General features: G+C 47.8%; 1 protein-coding gene and 1 long non-coding RNA gene across 2 annotated transcripts in view; one reads left to right on the top strand and one right to left on the bottom strand.

Annotated features, from left to right (window-relative positions):
- Positions 1-17,350, top strand: part of LOC135553214 (small G protein signaling modulator 2-like) — a 295,429-nt gene that overhangs the window by 248,900 nt on the left and 29,179 nt on the right. The window contains 1 exon segment of the mRNA XM_064985388.1: positions 2,092-2,237. Coding sequence (XP_064841460.1) covers positions 2,092-2,237 — 146 coding nt within the window.
- Positions 6,130-6,730, bottom strand: LOC135553215 (uncharacterized). The gene is made up of 3 exons (XR_010457567.1): positions 6,704-6,730; positions 6,489-6,635; positions 6,130-6,391 (listed from the first exon to the last, which is right to left on the bottom strand). It is a non-coding gene; the product is annotated as an uncharacterized LOC135553215 (long non-coding RNA).

Here is a 17,350-nt window from a genome sequence, read left to right as displayed (position 1 = left end):
GAGACCAGTTCCCATGGTGTAAAGGAAGAGACCAATTCCCATGGTGTAAAGGAAGAGACCAGTTCCTATAGGTGTAAAGGAAGAGACCAGTTCCCATGGTGTAAAGGAAGAGACCAGTTCCTATAGGCATAAAGGAAGAGACCAGTTCCAATAGGCGTAAAGGAAGAGACCAGTTCCCATTGTGTAAAGGAAGAGACCAGTTCCTATAGGCGTAAAGGAAGAGACCAGTTCCTATGGTGTAAAGGAAGAGACCAGTTCCTATAGGTGTAAAGGAAGAGACCAGTTCCTATAGGCGTAAAGGAAGAGACCAGTTCCTATAGGCGTAAAGGAAGAGACCAGTTCCTATGGCGTAAAGGAAGAGACCAGTTCCTATAGGCGTAAAGGAAGAGACCAGTTCCTATAGGCGTAAAGGAAGAGACCAGTTCCTATAGGCGTAAAGGAAGAGACCAGTTCCTATAGGCGTAAAGGAAGAGACCAGTTCCTATAGGTGTAAAGGAAGAAACCAGTTCCTATAGGTGTAAAGGAAGAGACCAGTTCCCATGGCGTAAAGGAAGAGACCAATTCCCATGGTGTAAAGGAAGAGACCAGTTCCTATAGGCGTAAAGGAAGAGACCAGTTCCTACAGGCGTAAAGGAAAAGACCAGTTCCCATGGCGTAAAGGAAGAGACCAGTTCCCATGGTGTAAAGGAAGAGACCAGTTTCTATAGGCGTAAAGGAAGAGACCAGTTCCCATGGCGTAAAGGAAGAGACCAGTTCCCATGTTGTAAAGGAAGAGACCAGTTCCCATAGGCGTAAAGGAAGAAACCAGTTCCCATAGGTGTAAAGGAAGAGACCAGTTCCCATGGCGTAAAGGAAGAGACCAGTTCCCATGGTGTAAAGGAAGAGACCAGTTCCCATGGTGTAAAGGAAGAGACCAATTCCCATGGTGTAAAGGAAGAGACCAGTTCCTATAGGCGTAAAGGAAAAGACCAGTTCCCATGGCGTAAAGGAAGAGACCAGTTCCCATGGTGTAAAGGAAGAGACCAGTTTCTATAGGCGTAAAGGAAGAGACCAGTTCCTATGTTGTAAAGGAAGAGACCAGTTCCTATAGGCGTAAAGGAAGAGACCAGTTCCTATAGTGTAAAGGAAGAGACCAGTTCCTATAGGCGTAAAGGAAGAGACCAGTTCCTATAGGTGTAAAGGAAGAGACCAGTTCCCATTGTGTAAAGGAAGAGACCAGTTCCTATAGGCGTAAAGGAAGAGACCAGTTCCTATAGGTGTAAAGGAAGAGACCAGTTCCTATAGGTTCCAGTTCCCATAGGTGTAAAGGAAGAGACCAGTTCCTATAGGCGTAAAGGAAGAGACCAGTTAAAGGAAGAGACCAGTTATGGTGTAAAGGAAGAGACCAGTTCCTATAGGCGTAAAGGAAGAGACCAGTTCCTATAGGCGTAAAGGAAGAGACCAGTTCCTATAGGCGTAAAGGAAGAGACCAGTTCCTATGGTGTAAAGGAAGAGACCTGTTCCTATAGTGTAAAGGAAGAGACCAGTTCCTATAGGCGTAAAGGAAGAGACCAGTTCCTATAGGTGTAAAGGAAGAGACCAGTTCCCATGGCGTAAAGGAAGAGACCAATGGAAGGAAGAGACCAGTTCCATGGCGTAGTAGGCGTAAAGGAAGAGACCAGTTCCTATAGGTGTAAAGGAAGAGACCAGTTCCTAGGCGTAAAGGAAGAGACTAGTGTAACCAGGAAGAGACCAGTTCCCATGGCGTAAAGGAAGAGACCAGTTCCCATGGCGTAAAGGAAGAGACCAGTTCCTATAGGCGTAAAGGAAGAGACCAGTTCCTATAGGCGTAAAGGAAGAGACCAGTTCCTATGGTGTAAAGGAGAGACCTGTTCCTATAGTGTAAAGGAAGAGACCAGTTGCCATGTTGTAAAGGAAGAGACCAGTTCCCATGGTGTAAAGGAAGAGACCAGTTCCTATAGTGTAAATGAAGAGACCAGTTCCTATAGGCGTAAAGGAAGAGACCACCTGTCTTTTTTCATGTCTTTCTTTCTCTCCTTCCATCCCTTTTCTTTCTCTCCACACGTGTCTCTTGTCCCTCCCTCCGTGCAGGGCTGGCCTACTGTCGACACCTGTCCACGGTCCGTACCCACTTGTCAGCATTGGTCAACCACAACATTGTCCCTCCTGACAAACCTTGTGAGGCATCGGGGGGCCTGAGTAAAGACTTGTGGAGCAAGTACCAGAAAGACTGCAAGGTGGGTTAATGGGTGGCTGCCTGGGTGGATTGTTGCTGTCTGGCTGGCTAGGTAACTGACTGACTGGCAAGGTGCTGATTGGCTAGTTAACTGACTGACTGGCTAGGTGCTGATTGGCTAGGATCTGACTGACTAGGTGCTGATTGGCTAGGAGCTGACTGGCTTGGTGCTGACTGGCTAGGAGCTGACTGGCTCGGTGCTGATTGGCTAGGTGCTGATTGGCTAGGAGCTGATTGGCTAGGTGCTGACTGGCTAGGTGCTGATTGTCTAGGACCTGACTGGCAAGGTGCTGACTGGCGAGGTGTGGATTGGCTAGGTGCTGATTGGCTAGGTGCTGACTGGCTAGGAGCTCACTGACTAGGTGCTGATTGGCTAGGTGCTGATTGGCTAGGTGCTGATTGGCTAGTTAACTGACTGACTGGCTAGGTGCTGATTGGCTAGGTGCTGATTGGCTGGCTAGGTGCTGATTGGCTAGGTGCTGATTGGCTAGGAGCTGACTGGCTAGGTGCTGATTGGCTAGGAGCTGACTGACTGGCTAGGTGCTGATTGGCTAGGTGCTAATTGGCTAGGTGCTGATTGGCTAGGAACTGACTGACTAGGTGCTGATTGGCTAGGTGCTGATTGGCTAGGTGCTGATTTGCTAGGTGCTAATTGGCTAGGTGCTGATTGGCTAGGTGCTGACTGGCTAGTTGCTGATTAGGTGAGTTTAATGTTACAGCTTGTCCTCTGGAAGGGGTCAATGCAACATAGACATCAGACTGCTTAGTCATTTATTATAATTTTTTAGGCAAGTCCGTTCAGAACAAGTTCTTATTTTCAATGACGGCCCTTGTTCAAGGGGTAGAACAACAGATTTTTACCTTGTCAGTGTAACGGCGTTCTTCGTTTGTTGAAAGAGAGTCGGACCGAAATGCAGCGTGGTGGTTACTCATGTCTTTAATGAAGGAAAAACGGAACGATACATGAAATAACTAATAAATACAAAAACAACAAACGGAACGTGAAACCTATATACAGCCTATCTGGTGAAACTACACAGAGACAGGAACAATCACCCACGAAATACACAGTGAAACCCAGGCTACCTAAATACAGTTCCCCATCAGAGACAACAAGAATCACCTGACTCTGATTGAGAACCGCCTCAGGCAGCCAAACCTAAACTAAACACACCCCTAATCAACCACAATCCCAATGCCTACAAAAAAAAACAATACGACAACACAATAACATAAACCCATGTCACACCCTGGCCTGACCAACTAATCAACTAAAACCACAAAATACTAAGACCAAGGCGTGACAGAACCCCCCCTAAGGTGCGGACTCCCGGACGCACCTCAAAACCATAGGGAGGGTCCGGGTGGGCGTCTGTCCATGGTGGCGGTTCCGGCTCGGGACGTGGACCCCACTCCATTAATGTCATAGTTCCTCCCCTACGCGTCCTGGGATAATCCACCCTCGCCGCCGACCATGGCCTAGTAGTCCTCACCCAGAACCCCACTGGACTGAGGGGTAGCTCGAGACAGAGGGGCAGCTCGGGACAGAAGGACAGCTCGAGACAGAGGGGCAGCTCGGGACAGAGGGGCAGCTCGGGACAGAGGGGCAGCTCGGGACAGAGGGGCAGCTCGGGACAGAGGGGCAGCTTGGAACAGAGGAACCCCACCACTGAGAGGAAGCCCAGCACTGAAAGGAAGCCCAGCACTGAGAGGAAGCCCAGCCAGGCAGTTGAATCCGGCAGATCCTGGCTGGCTGGCAGTTCTGGCAGATCCTGGCTGACTGGCGGATCTGGAAGAGTCTGGTTGACTCGCGGATCTGGAAGAGTCTGGTTGACTAGCAGATCTGGAAGAGTCTGGTCGACTAGCAGATCTGGAAGAGTCTGGCTGACTGGCAGATCTGGAAGAGTCTGGCTGACTGGCAGATCTGGAAGAGTCTGGCTGACTGGCAGATCTGGAAGAGTCTGGCTGACTGGCAGATCTGGAAGAGTCTGGCTGACTGGCGGATCCTGGCAGACTGATGGCTCTGGCTGCTTCATGCTGACTGACGGCTCTGGCTGCTCCATGCTGACTGGCGGCTCTGGCTGCTCCATGCAGATTGACAGCTCTGGCGGTTTCTTGCAGACTGACAGCTCTGACTGTTCCATGCAGACTAACAGCTTTGGCAGCTCCTTGCCGACTGGCAACTCCATGCAGACTGGCAACTCCATGCAGACTGGCAACTCCTTGCAGACTGGCAGCTCCTTGCAGACTGGCAGCTCCTTGCAGACTGGCAGCTCCATGCAGACTGGCAGCTCCTTGCAGACTGGCAGCTCCATGCAGACTGGCAGCTCTAGCTGCTCCATGCATACTAGCAGCTCTAGCTGCTCCATGCAGACTGGCAGCTCTGGCTGCTCCGAACAGGCAGGAGGCTCCGGCAGCGCTGTAGAGGAGGAAGGCTCTAGAAGCGCTGAACAGGCGGGAGACTCCGACAGCGCAGGAGAGAAGAAAGGCTCCGACAGCGCAGGAGAGGCGAGGCGCACTGTAGGCCTGATGCGTGGTGCTGGCACTGGTGGTATTGGGCCAAAGACACGCACAGGAAGCCTGGTGCGGGGAGCTGCTACCGGAGGGCTGGGGTGTGGAGGTGGTACTGGATAGACCGGACCGTGCAGGCGCACTGGAGCTCTTGAGCACCGAGCCTGCCCAACCTTACCCGGTTGAATACTCTCGGTTGCCCTGCCAGTGCGGCGAGGTGGAATAGCCCGCACTGGGCTATGTAGGCAAACCGGAGACACCGAGCGCAAGGCTGGTGCCATGTAATCTGGCCCAAGGAGACGCACTGGGGACCAGATGCTTAGAGTCGGCTTCATGGCATTTGGCTCGACGCTCAATCTAGCCCGGCCGATACGCGGAGCTGAAATATACCGCACCGGGCTATGCACCCGCACTGGGGACACCCTGTGCGCACCACTGCATAACACGGTGCCTGCCCAGTCTCTCTAGCCCCCCGGTAAGCACAGGGAGTTTGCGCAGGTCTCCTACCTGGCGTAGCCATACTCCCTGAAAGCCCCTCCCCCAAGAAATTTTTGGGGCTGATTCCCGGGCTTCCATCCACGTCGCCGTGCTGCCTCCTCATACCAGCGCCTCTCTGCTTTAGCCGCTTCTAGTTCCTCCTTGGGGCGGCGATATTCACCAGGCTGAGCCCAGGGTCCTTTTCCGTCCAGTTCTTCCTCCCATGTCCAATTCTCCAAGTGGTGCAGCCTCTCCCACTGAAGCTGCTTCTGTTGCCTCTCCTGTGGTTCCTGCCTGTTAACATGCTGCTCGGTCCGTGTGTGGTGGGTGATTCTGTAACGGCGTTCTTCGTTTGTTGAAAGAGAGTCAGACCGAAATGCAGCGTGATGGTTACTCATGTCTTTAATGAAGGAAAAACGGAACGATACATGAAATAACTAATAAGTACAAAAACAACAAACGGAACGTGAAACCTATATACAGCCTATCTGGTGAAACTACACAGAGACAGGAACAATCACCCACGAAATACACAGTGAAACCCAGGCTCCCTAAATACGGTTCCCCATCAGAGACAACAAGAATCACCTGACTTTGATTGAGAACCGCCTCAGGCAGCCAAACCTAAACTAAACACAACCCTAATCAACCACAATCCCAATGCCTACAAAAAAAACAATACGACAACACAATAACATAAACCCAAGTCACACCCCGGCCTGACCAACTAATTAACTAAAAACATAAAATACTAAGACCAAGGCGTGACAGTCAGCTCAGGGATTTGATCTTGCAACCTTTCCGTACTAGTCCAAAGCTCTAACCACTAGGCTACCTGCCTCTAACCACTAGGCTACCTGCCTCTAACCACTAGGCTACCTGCCTCCTCTAACCACTAGGCTACCTGCCTCCTCTAACCACTAGGCTACCTGCCTCCTCTAATCACTAGGCTACCTGCCTCTAACCACTAGGCTACCTGCCTCCTCTAACCACTAGACTACCTGCCTCTAACCACTAGACTACCTGCCTCCTCTAACCACTAGACTACCTGCCTCCTCTAACCACAAGGCTACCTGCCTCTAACCACTAGACTACCTGCCTCCTCTAACCACTAGACTACCTGCCTCTAACCACTAGACTACCTGCCTCCTCTAACCACTAGACTACCTGCCTCGAACAACTAGACTACCTGCCTCCTCTAACCACTAGACTACCTGCCTCCTCTAACCACTAGGCTACCTGCCTCTTCTAACCACTAGACTACCTGCCTCCTCTAACCACTAGACTACCTGCCTCCTCTAACCACTAGGCTACCTGCCTCCTCTAACCACTAGGCTACCTGCCTCCTCTAACCACTAGACTACCTGCCTCTAACCACTAGACTACCTGCCTCCTCTAACCACTAGACTACCTGCCTCTAACACTAGACTACCTGCCTCCTCTAACCACTAGGCTACATGCCTCTAACCACTAGACTACCTGCCTCTAACCACTAGACTACCTGCCTCTTCTTACCACTAGACTACCTGCCTCTTCTAACCACTAGGCTACCTGCCTCCTCTAACCACTAGACTACCTGCCTCTTCTAACCACTAGACTACCTGCCTCTAACCACTAGGCTACCTGCCTCTAACCACTAGGCTACCTGCCTCTTCTAACCACTAGACTACCTGCCTCTTCTAACCACTAGACTACCTGCCTCTAACCACTAGGCTACCTGCCTCCTCCAACCACTAGACTACCTGCCTCTTCTAACCACTAGACTACCTGCCTCCTCTAACCACTAGGCTACCTTCCTCCTCTAACCACTAGGCTACCTTCCTCCTCTAACCACTAGGCTACCTGCCTCCTCTAACCACTAGACTACCTGCCTCTTCTAACCACTAGGCTACCTGCCTCCTCTAACCACTAGACTACCTGCCTCTTCTAACCACTAGGCTACCTGCCTCCTCTAACCACTAGACTACCTGCCTCTTCTAACCACTAGACTACCTGCCTCTAACCACTAGGCTACCTGCCTCTAACCACTAGGCTACCTGCCTCTTCTAACCACTAGACTACCTGCCTCTTCTAACCACTAGACTACCTGCCTCTAACCACTAGGCTACCTGCCTCCTCTAACCACTAGGCTACCTTCCTCCTCTAACCACTAGGCTACCTTCCTCCTCTAACCACTAGGCTACCTGCCTCCTCTAACCACTAGACTACCTGCCTCTTCTAACCACTAGGCTACCTGCCTCCTCTAACCACTAGACTACCTGCCTCTTCTAACCGCTAGGCTACCTGCCTCCTCTAACCACTAGACTACCTGCCTCTTCTAACCACTAGACTACCTGCCTCTAACCACTAGGCTACCTGCCTCCTCTAACCACTAGACTACCTGCCTCTAACCACTAGACTACCTGCCTCCTCTAACCACTAGACTACCTGCCTCCTCTAACCACAAGGCTACCTGCCTCTAACCACTAGACTACCTGCCTCCTCTAACCACTAGACTACCTGCCTCTAACCACTAGACTACCTGCCTCCTCTAACCACTAGACTACCTGCCTCGAACAACTAGACTACCTGCCTCCTCTAACCACTAGACTACCTGCCTCCTCTAACCACTAGGCTACCTGCCTCTTCTAACCACTAGACTACCTGCCTCCTCTAACCACTAGGCTACCTGCCTCCTCTAACCACTAGGCTACCTGCCTCCTCTAACCACTAGACTACCTGCCTCTAACCACTAGACTACCTGCCTCCTCTAACCACTAGACTACCTGCCTCTAACACTAGACTACCTGCCTCCTCTAACCACTAGGCTACATGCCTCTAACCACTAGACTACCTGCCTCTAACCACTAGACTACCTGCCTCTTCTTACCACTAGACTACCTGCCTCTTCTAACCACTAGGCTACCTGCCTCCTCTAACCACTAGACTACCTGCCTCTTCTAACCACTAGACTACCTGCCTCTAACCACTAGGCTACCTGCCTCTAACCACTAGGCTACCTGCCTCTTCTAACCACTAGACTACCTGCCTCTTCTAACCACTAGACTACCTGCCTCTAACCACTAGGCTACCTGCCTCCTCTAACCACTAGACTACCTGCCTCTTCTAACCACTAGACTACCTGCCTCCTCTAACCACTAGGCTACCTTCCTCCTCTAACCACTAGGCTACCTTCCTCCTCTAACCACTAGGCTACCTGCCTCCTCTAACCACTAGACTACCTGCCTCTTCTAACCACTAGGCTACCTGCCTCCTCTAACCACTAGACTACCTGCCTCTTCTAACCACTAGGCTACCTGCCTCCTCTAACCACTAGACTACCTGCCTCTTCTAACCACTAGACTACCTGCCTCTAACCACTAGGCTACCTGCCTCTAACCACTAGGCTACCTGCCTCTTCTAACCACTAGACTACCTGCCTCTTCTAACCACTAGACTACCTGCCTCTAACCACTAGGCTACCTGCCTCCTCTAACCACTAGGCTACCTTCCTCCTCTAACCACTAGGCTACCTTCCTCCTCTAACCACTAGGCTACCTGCCTCCTCTAACCACTAGACTACCTGCCTCTTCTAACCACTAGGCTACCTGCCTCCTCTAACCACTAGACTACCTGCCTCTTCTAACCGCTAGGCTACCTGCCTCCTCTAACCACTAGACTACCTGCCTCTTCTAACCACTAGACTACCTGCCTCTAACCACTAGGCTACCTGCCTCCTCTAACCACTAGACTACCTGCCTCTTCTAACCACTAGACTACCTGCCTCTAACCACTAGGCTACCTGCCTCCTCTAACCACTAGACTACCTGCCTCTTCTAACCACTAGACTACCTGCCTCCTCTAACCACTAGGCTACCTTCCTCCTCTAACCACTAGGCTACCTTCCTCCTCTAACCACTAGGCTACCTGCCTCCTCTAACCACTAGACTACCTGCCTCTTCTAACCACTAGGCTACCTGCCTCCTCTAACCACTAGACTACCTGCCTCTTCTAACCACTAGGCTACCTGCCTCCTCTAACCACTAGACTACCTGCCTCTTCTAACCACTAGACTACCTGCCTCTAACCACTAGGCTACCTGCCTCTAACCACTAGGCTACCTGCCTCTTCTAACCACTAGACTACCTGCCTCTTCTAACCACTAGACTACCTGCCTCTAACCACTAGGCTACCTGCCTCCTCTAACCACTAGGCTACCTTCCTCCTCTAACCACTAGGCTACCTTCCTCCTCTAACCACTAGGCTACCTGCCTCCTCTAACCACTAGACTACCTGCCTCTTCTAACCACTAGGCTACCTGCCTTCTAACCACTAGACTACCTGCCTCTTCTAACCGCTAGGCTACCTGCCTCCTCTAACCACTAGACTACCTGCCTCTTCTAACCACTAGACTACCTGCCTCTAACCACTAGGCTACCTGCCTCCTCTAACCACTAGACTACCTGCCTCTTCTAACCACTAGACTACCTGCCTCTAACCACTAGGCTACCTGCCTCCTCTAACCACTAGACTACCTGCCTCTTCTAACCACTAGACTACCTGTTATGAACTTGAGTGAAGACCCAAACGCGGTTTTAACAGAAAACAGAGTTCTTTAATAAAAAACAGGAATGGCATAAATCCTCTTCCAACGTAGTCAATGGAACAAAAGAACGTAGTATAATGCAGGTTGCACCTGCCATGCAGACTCCGACAGGACAGGACAAGGTGGAAGCAAACGAGACGACAGCTTGCTTCTGGCATCAAAAAACACAAACAAGAATCAGACACTGAAAGTAGCAGGAACAGAGAAAGAAATAGAGACCTAATCAGAGGGGGAAGAGAGAACAGGTGTGAAGAGTGAAAGAGCTAGTTAGGGCAGATGTAGAACAGCTGAGGAATGAGAGACAGAGAAGGTAACCTAAAAAGACCAGCAGAGAGAGAGAATGAAGAGAAAGGACAGGAACAGACATAAGACATGACACTACCTGCCTCTTCTAACCACTAGACTACCTGCCTCTAACCACTAGGCTACCTGCCTCCTCTAACCACTAGACTACCTGCTTCTTCTAACCACTAGACTACCTGCCTCTTCTAAACACATGTTTACATTGCCAAATCAAGTGAAATAGATAAACTAAAGTGAAATAAAAAGTGAACAGTAAATATTACTAACAAAAGTTCCAAAATAATGAAGACATTTCAGATGTCATATATGTCTATATACAGAGTTGTAGCGGTGTAAATAGTTCAAGTGTAAAAAGGGAAAATAAATAAGCATAAATATGGGTTGTATTTACAATGGTGTTTGTTCTTCACTGGTTGCCCTTTTGTCATGGCAACAGGTCACAAATCTTGCTGCTGTGATGTCACACTATGGAATTTCACCCAGTGGATATGGTAGTTTATTAAAATTAGATTTGTTTTCAAATTCTTTGTTGGTCTGTGTAATCTGAGGGAAAGATGTGTCTCTAATATGGTCATACATTGGGCAGGAGGTTATGAAGTGCAGCTCAGTTTCCACCTCATTTTCTGGGCAGTGAGCACATAGTCTTCTCTTGAGAGCCATGTCTGCCTACGGCGGCCTTTCTCAATAGCAAGGCTATGCTCACTGAGTCTGTACATAACCTGTCTTCTCTTGAGAGCCATGTCTGCCAACGGCGGCCTTCCTCAATAGCAAGGCGATGCTCAGTGAGTCTGTACATAGTCAAAGCTTTCTTTAAGTTTGGTTTTTAGAATTTTAGAGTTTTAGTATAGCCAATTGCAATTTGTGGTCTGTATATTTTATCATTTCATTGAGGATACTATCAACACCGCAGGCCTTTTTGAGTTGCAATTAGAGAATACAGTGCATTCTGGTAGTCTTTAATAGTTGATTCTAAGATCTGTATTTGATCATGTAACTGTTTTTGCTGTTTGTTCTTTGTTATAGGGCCAAGAAGATTGGAGAAGTGGTTTACCCATACATCTCCATTTTGGATAGATAGTTCTTTGTGTTGTTGTTTGTTTAGTGTTTTCCAATTTTCCCAGAGGTGGTTAGAGTCTATGGATTCTTCAATTACATTGAGCTGATTTTTGACATGCTGTTCCTTCTTTTTCCGTAGTGTATTTCTGTATTGTTTTAGTGATTCCCCATAGTGAAGGTGTAGACTCAGGTTTTCTGGGTCTCTATGTTTTTGGTTGGACAGGTTTCTCAATTTCTTTCTTAGGTTTTTGCATTCTTCATCCAGCCATTTGTAATTTTTGTTCATTTTCTTCGGTTTTCTGTTTAAAATTGTTAGATTTGATAGGGAAGCTGAGATGTTAAATATACTGTTTAGATTTTCTACTGCCAAGTTTACACCTTCACTATTACGGTGGAACGTTTTGTCCAGGAAGTTGTCTAAAATGATTGAATTTGTTGTTGCCTAATTGTTTTTTGGTTTCTACACTACAGTCCTTCCATCTGTAGCATGTCTTAATGTTACTCAGTTCCTTTGGCTTTGATGCCTCATGATTGAGTATTGCTCTGTTCAAGTAGACTGTGATTTTGCTGTGGTCTGATAGGGGTGTCAGTGGGCTGACTGTAAACGCTCTGAGAGACTCTGGGTTGAGGTCAGTGATAAAGGTCCTCTTAAAGTGATAAAGGTCCTCTTGGCGTGGGGTTCCTCTCTGTGCAGGTCCTTCAGGAGTGGATCTTGCAGGTCTGTGAGGGTGTCTCGCTGGTCTGGGAAGGGTGTCCGTTGCTCTGTTGCTCCTGTGTGAGGTGCCGGGACTACAGTTTAGGGTTACGTCCTTCAGGGTCCTGCCAAAAGTTGGGATTGCTGTCTTGTAGTGGTGGACCTGGTCATAAAGGCTGTTCAAGTCCAGGGTGGAGTCGTGGAGCAGGTAGAAATGAGGTTTTGAGGCACATTCCCGGGAAATTCTTGGATTCACCCGCTGTATGGTGACATGGTAAATGTATTTTCGTGGTAGCAGGGTGGAGATAACCACTTGTGCATTGGAGAAAGTGGAAGATGCTTTTTCAATCACTCCCTTGGGTTCTGTGGACACCCTTTCCTGCTGTGCTCTCAGGTCATTTGTGCCCGTGTGAATTATGATGTGGTTGGGGGACCCTAGTCTGTCCTCTGATAGCAGCTCCAGGGCATACCTAGTTTTTGGGCTCCAGAGTTTAGCCACTTTGTGTTTGGGTTAAAGTTCATCCTCCTGAATGTATTTGCCATTTGAGTCAATGAGGAGCACAATCTCTCTGGCCTTTATGTGTCCTCAGTGGATGTGTGGGGGTCGTCAAGAGAGCTATCAGGGGAGCTGTTAGGAGGGGGTGGAGTCTGTTGGGAAGGGGTGGAGTCTGTTGGGAAAGGGTGGAGTCTGTTGGGAGGGGGTGGAGTCTGTTGTGTTGGTGGGTGTTGTGTTGTCTGTCCTCTGTTGGGTTGGTGTTGAGGTTGTGGTCCGGGTCTGAGTTTGGCTGTTCTGTTGGCTTCTCTGGGGGAGTGTCCTGCTCTCTGTCACACCTCAGCTTTGTCACCTCCTCCTTCAGTGCCATGTGTGCCTCTTTAAGTTCTCTCATACAGCCGTCCATCTCACCTCAGCCCGTAGAGCAGTCAGCTCTCTCAGACAGCCGTCCGTCTCACCTCAGCCCGTAGAGCAGTCAGCTCAACCCTCCAGGTCTTGGAGGGGACAGGGACGGGGGGGTGACTGACTATCTTTGTCTGCAGGACATTTTGAAGAGGTGTGATCAGACTCACTCTGTTTTATTATATCTGATTAACAATATCAGTTCATAAGAAGGGATTATGTGGCATGAACAAGGAGTAATTCAATATAACGAACACCATTCCAAACTAGTCTGGAGAGGAGTGGATTATTAAGTAAGCAGATAGGTTAACGACCCTATGGTTGAACCGACGAAACTGAGCTCTGGGGTGTTTTAGATAAGGCAGTGAGTGCATTCCTAGGTTTTCTGTTAATTAGAACTGTTAGCTAAGTGGAGATTGTTAATGCTGAGGAGTCAAGTGTTCATTCAGTTATGTTGTGTGACCTGTGTGTGTGTTAGTGAGTTGGAATTAACTTTTAAACTCACTTAATTCAGGGGATGGTCTGGTTAATATAACACTGTACCAGGGGATGGTCTGGTTAATATAGCACTGTACCAGGGGATGGTCTGGTTAATATAGCACTGTACCAGGGGATGGTCTGGTTAATATAGCACTGTACCAGGGGATGGTCTGGTTAATATAGCACTGTGCCAGGGGATGGTCTGGTTAATATAGCACTGTACCAGGGGATGGTCTGGTTAATATAGCACTGTACCAGGGGATGGTCTGGTTAATATAGCACTGTACCAGGGGATGGTCTGGTTAATATAACACTGTACCAGGGGATGGTCTGGTTAATATAACACTGTGCCAGGGGATGGTCTAGTTAATATAGCACTGTACCAGGGGATGGTCTGGTTAATATAGCACTGTACCAGGGGATGGTCTGGTTAATATAACACTGTGCCAGGGGATGGTCTGGTTAATATAGCACTGTGTCATGCCAGGGGCTGGTCTGGTTAATATAGCTCTGAAGAAGGGGATGGTCTGGTTAATATAGCACTGTACCAGGGGATGGTCTGGTTAATATAGCACTGTACCAGGGGATGGTCTGTTAATATAGCTCTGAAGAAGGGGATGGTCTGGTTAATATAGCACTGTGCCAGGGGATGGTCTAGTTAATATAACACTGTACCAGGGGATGGTCTGGTTAATATAGCACTGTGCCAGGGGATGGTCTGGTTAATATAGCACTGTACCAGGGGATGGTCTGGTTAATATAGCACTGTACCAGGGGATGGTCTGGTTAATATAGCACTGTACCAGGGGATGGTCTGGTTAATATAGCACTGTACCAGGGGATGGTCTGGTTAATATAGCACTGTACCAGGGGATGGTCTGGTTAATATAGCACTGTACCAGGGGATGGTCTGGTTAATATAGCACTGTACCAGGGGATGGTCTGGTTAATATAGCACTGTACCAGGGGATGGTCTGGTTAATATAGCACTGTGCCAGGGGATGGTCTGGTTAATATAACACTGTGCCAGGGGATGGTCTAGTTAATATAGCACTGTACCAGGGGATGGTCTGGTTAATATAGCACTGTACCAGGGGATGGTCTGGTTAATATAACACTGTGCCAGGGGATGGTCTGGTTAATATAGCACTGTGTCATGCCAGGGGCTGGTCTGGTTAATATAGCTCTGAAGAAGGGGATGGTCTGGTTAATATAGCACTGTACCAGGGGATGGTCTGGTTAATATAGCACTGTACCAGGGGATGGTCTGGTTAATATAGCTCTGAAGAAGGGGATGGTCTGGTTAATATAGCACTGTGCCAGGGGATGGTCTAGTTAATATAGCACTGTACCAGGGGATGGTCTGGTTAATATAGCTCTGAAGAAGGGGATGGTCTGGTTAATATAGCACTGTACCAGGGGATGGTCTGGTTAATATAGCTCTGAAGAAGGGGATGGTCTGGTTAATATAGCACTGTGCCAGGGGATGGTCTGGTTAATATAGCACTGTACCAGGGGATGGTCTGGTTAATATAACACTGTGCCAGGGGATGGTCTGGTTAATATAGCACTGTACCAGGGGATGGTCTGGTTAATATAACACTGTACCAGGGGATGGTCTGGTTAATATAACACTGTATCAGGGGATGGTCTGGTTAATATAACACTGTATCAGGGGATGGTCTGGTTAATATAACACTGTACCAGGGGATGGTCTGGTTAATATAGCACTATGCCAGGGGATGGTCTGGTTAATATAGCAGGGGATGGTCTGGTTAATATAGCACTGTACCAGGGAATGGTCTAGTTAATATAGCACTGTACCAGGGGATGGTCTGGTTAATATAGCACTGTACCAGGGGATGGTCTGGTTAATATAACACTGTGCCAGGGGATGGTCTGGTTAATATAGCACTGTGTCATGCCAGGGGCTGGTCTGGTTAATATAACACTGTGCCAGGGGATGGTCTGGTTAATATAGCACTGTGTCATGCCAGGGGCTGGTCTGGTTAATATAGCACTGTGCCAGATGATGGTCTGGTTAATATAGCTCTGTGCCAGGGGATGGTCTGGTTAATATAACACTGTACCAGGGGATGGTCTGGTTAATATAGCACTGTGCCAGATGATGGTCTGGTTAATATAGCACTGTACCAGGGGATGGTCTGGTTAATATAGCACTGTGCCAGGGGATGGTCTGGTTAATATAACACTGTACCAGGGGATGGTCTGGTTAATATAACACTGTACCAGGGGATGGTCTGGTTAATATAACACTGTGCCAGGGGATGGTCTGGTTAATATAGCTCTGTGCCAGGGGATGGTCTGGTTAATATAGCTCTGTACCAGGGGATGGTCTGGTTAATATAGCACTGTGTCAGGGGATGGTCTGGTTAATATAGCACTGTGCCAGGGGATGGTCTGGTTAATATAACACTGTGCCAGGGGATGGTCTGGTTAATATAACACTGTACCAGGGGATGGTCTGGTTAATATAACACTGTACCAGGGGATGGTCTTTGTAGCCGTCAGCAAATAGTGTCTCTGGATTGTCCCTGAGGAGCTTCTTTTAGTACTTATTCCATCCAGTGTTATTTTCACTGTACTGTGATGACATCTGCATTTGGATGGGGGAGGCTGTAAAACTCTGCTGCCATTGGCTCAACAGTTTTCACACCCTTCACTTCACACGTCTGCTAATTCAAGTTGCAGCCACACGTCTGTTCTGTCCAAGCAGCTTGGCTATTTTATTTATTAAGCTTTATATAACAAAATTAACCTACAGATTGTTGGCTTTTACTTTCAGCCTCCAGAAGTAGGTTCAGACTGAATGTTACTCACTCAGTGTTGTGTTGGATGGTATTTCCAGGTTCTGCTGCGTTTCTTCTGCAGGTTTCGGTTTGTTAGGACTTTTTTTTTTTCTTCTTTGGTAGTAAAAATCCATTCAGGTCATTTGGTTGATTTTGGTTTGAAGGTTTTGATGTAGAGGGTAGTGTATTGTCTTTGGCATCATTAAACTGAAGATGACTCATTACTAATTAATTAATTCATTATATTGAATACTTAGTTTTTATCAAATTACTCTCTGCAGTTATTATTTTACATGTTTAAAACGGATTATTATATAACCAACTACCCAATCAATGACATCAGCACTATGATGTCATAACCAGGAAGTACAGCCGCTCGTCTTTTGCCATCCACTCATTTCACTCATTGTTCAATACTGTGACTAATCTATTTTATTCAACTGTCCTCCAGTACCATCTTGTATTTAAACCACCAAACGCGTTGTCGTGTCTTTACTATCATTAAATTGAAGACTTAGTTTTATCAAAGATTCTCTGTAATTAGTATTACGCGATTAAACTCATTAATCATGTAACTGTAATTAACTAGGAAGTCGGGGCACCAAGGTAAATATTCAGATTACAAGGTTATAATTTCCTAATATAACCTTTGAGATATTTTCATTTCTGATCAATAGTCTTCTGATTAATGAATTCTTCTTTACCTCACGTTCCAAACGTCGTAAATTGTTGGTTATCTGCACGAACCCAGTCTTCAATTGTCTTAAATCATTTATTTATTAGCTGACTAAACAATAACAGAAGTGCACACACAAACAAACGCAGAAATGACAGGGGAATGTGCCCCTAGTGGGCTGAACTGGCATCGCAGCTTGGTGGACAAAAGGGGGAGTCAGCTGAGAAGTCACTACAGAGTTGATAATTATAACAATTGAAATGCTAATCCTTTGCACATGAACGCTCACTCATTCGGGAACAATTGCAATCAATATATATATATCTACGGTCAGTGTGTCGTCGGGGTCTCTGTTGAAAAGTTTGTTTCTGTTGGAGAGTCTGTCCGTCCTCTCTCTCTCTCTTAGAATGGATAGTTCAGAGTGACATTCATTCATGTCGTTATAGAATAGATGTTTTGGCGGTTGTCGTTCTTCGCGTTCAATGATACCGAATTCCTAGCTGCAGACTAGTAATTAATATCAAAGACTTGTTCTTATTCTGTCGGTATCGATAGTCTAAGGGTTTAACCACGTGGGATGGTTAAAAGATTCAGCCATCTGGCCCTCTCTTTATCGAGGTAAGCTGG

The sequence above is a fragment of the Oncorhynchus masou genome, chromosome 13 (genome assembly GCF_036934945.1).
Source record: "Oncorhynchus masou masou isolate Uvic2021 chromosome 13, UVic_Omas_1.1, whole genome shotgun sequence".
NCBI classification, from domain to species: Eukaryota; Metazoa; Chordata; class Actinopteri; order Salmoniformes; family Salmonidae; genus Oncorhynchus; species Oncorhynchus masou.
This window is presented reverse-complemented; position numbering and strand designations above follow the sequence as displayed.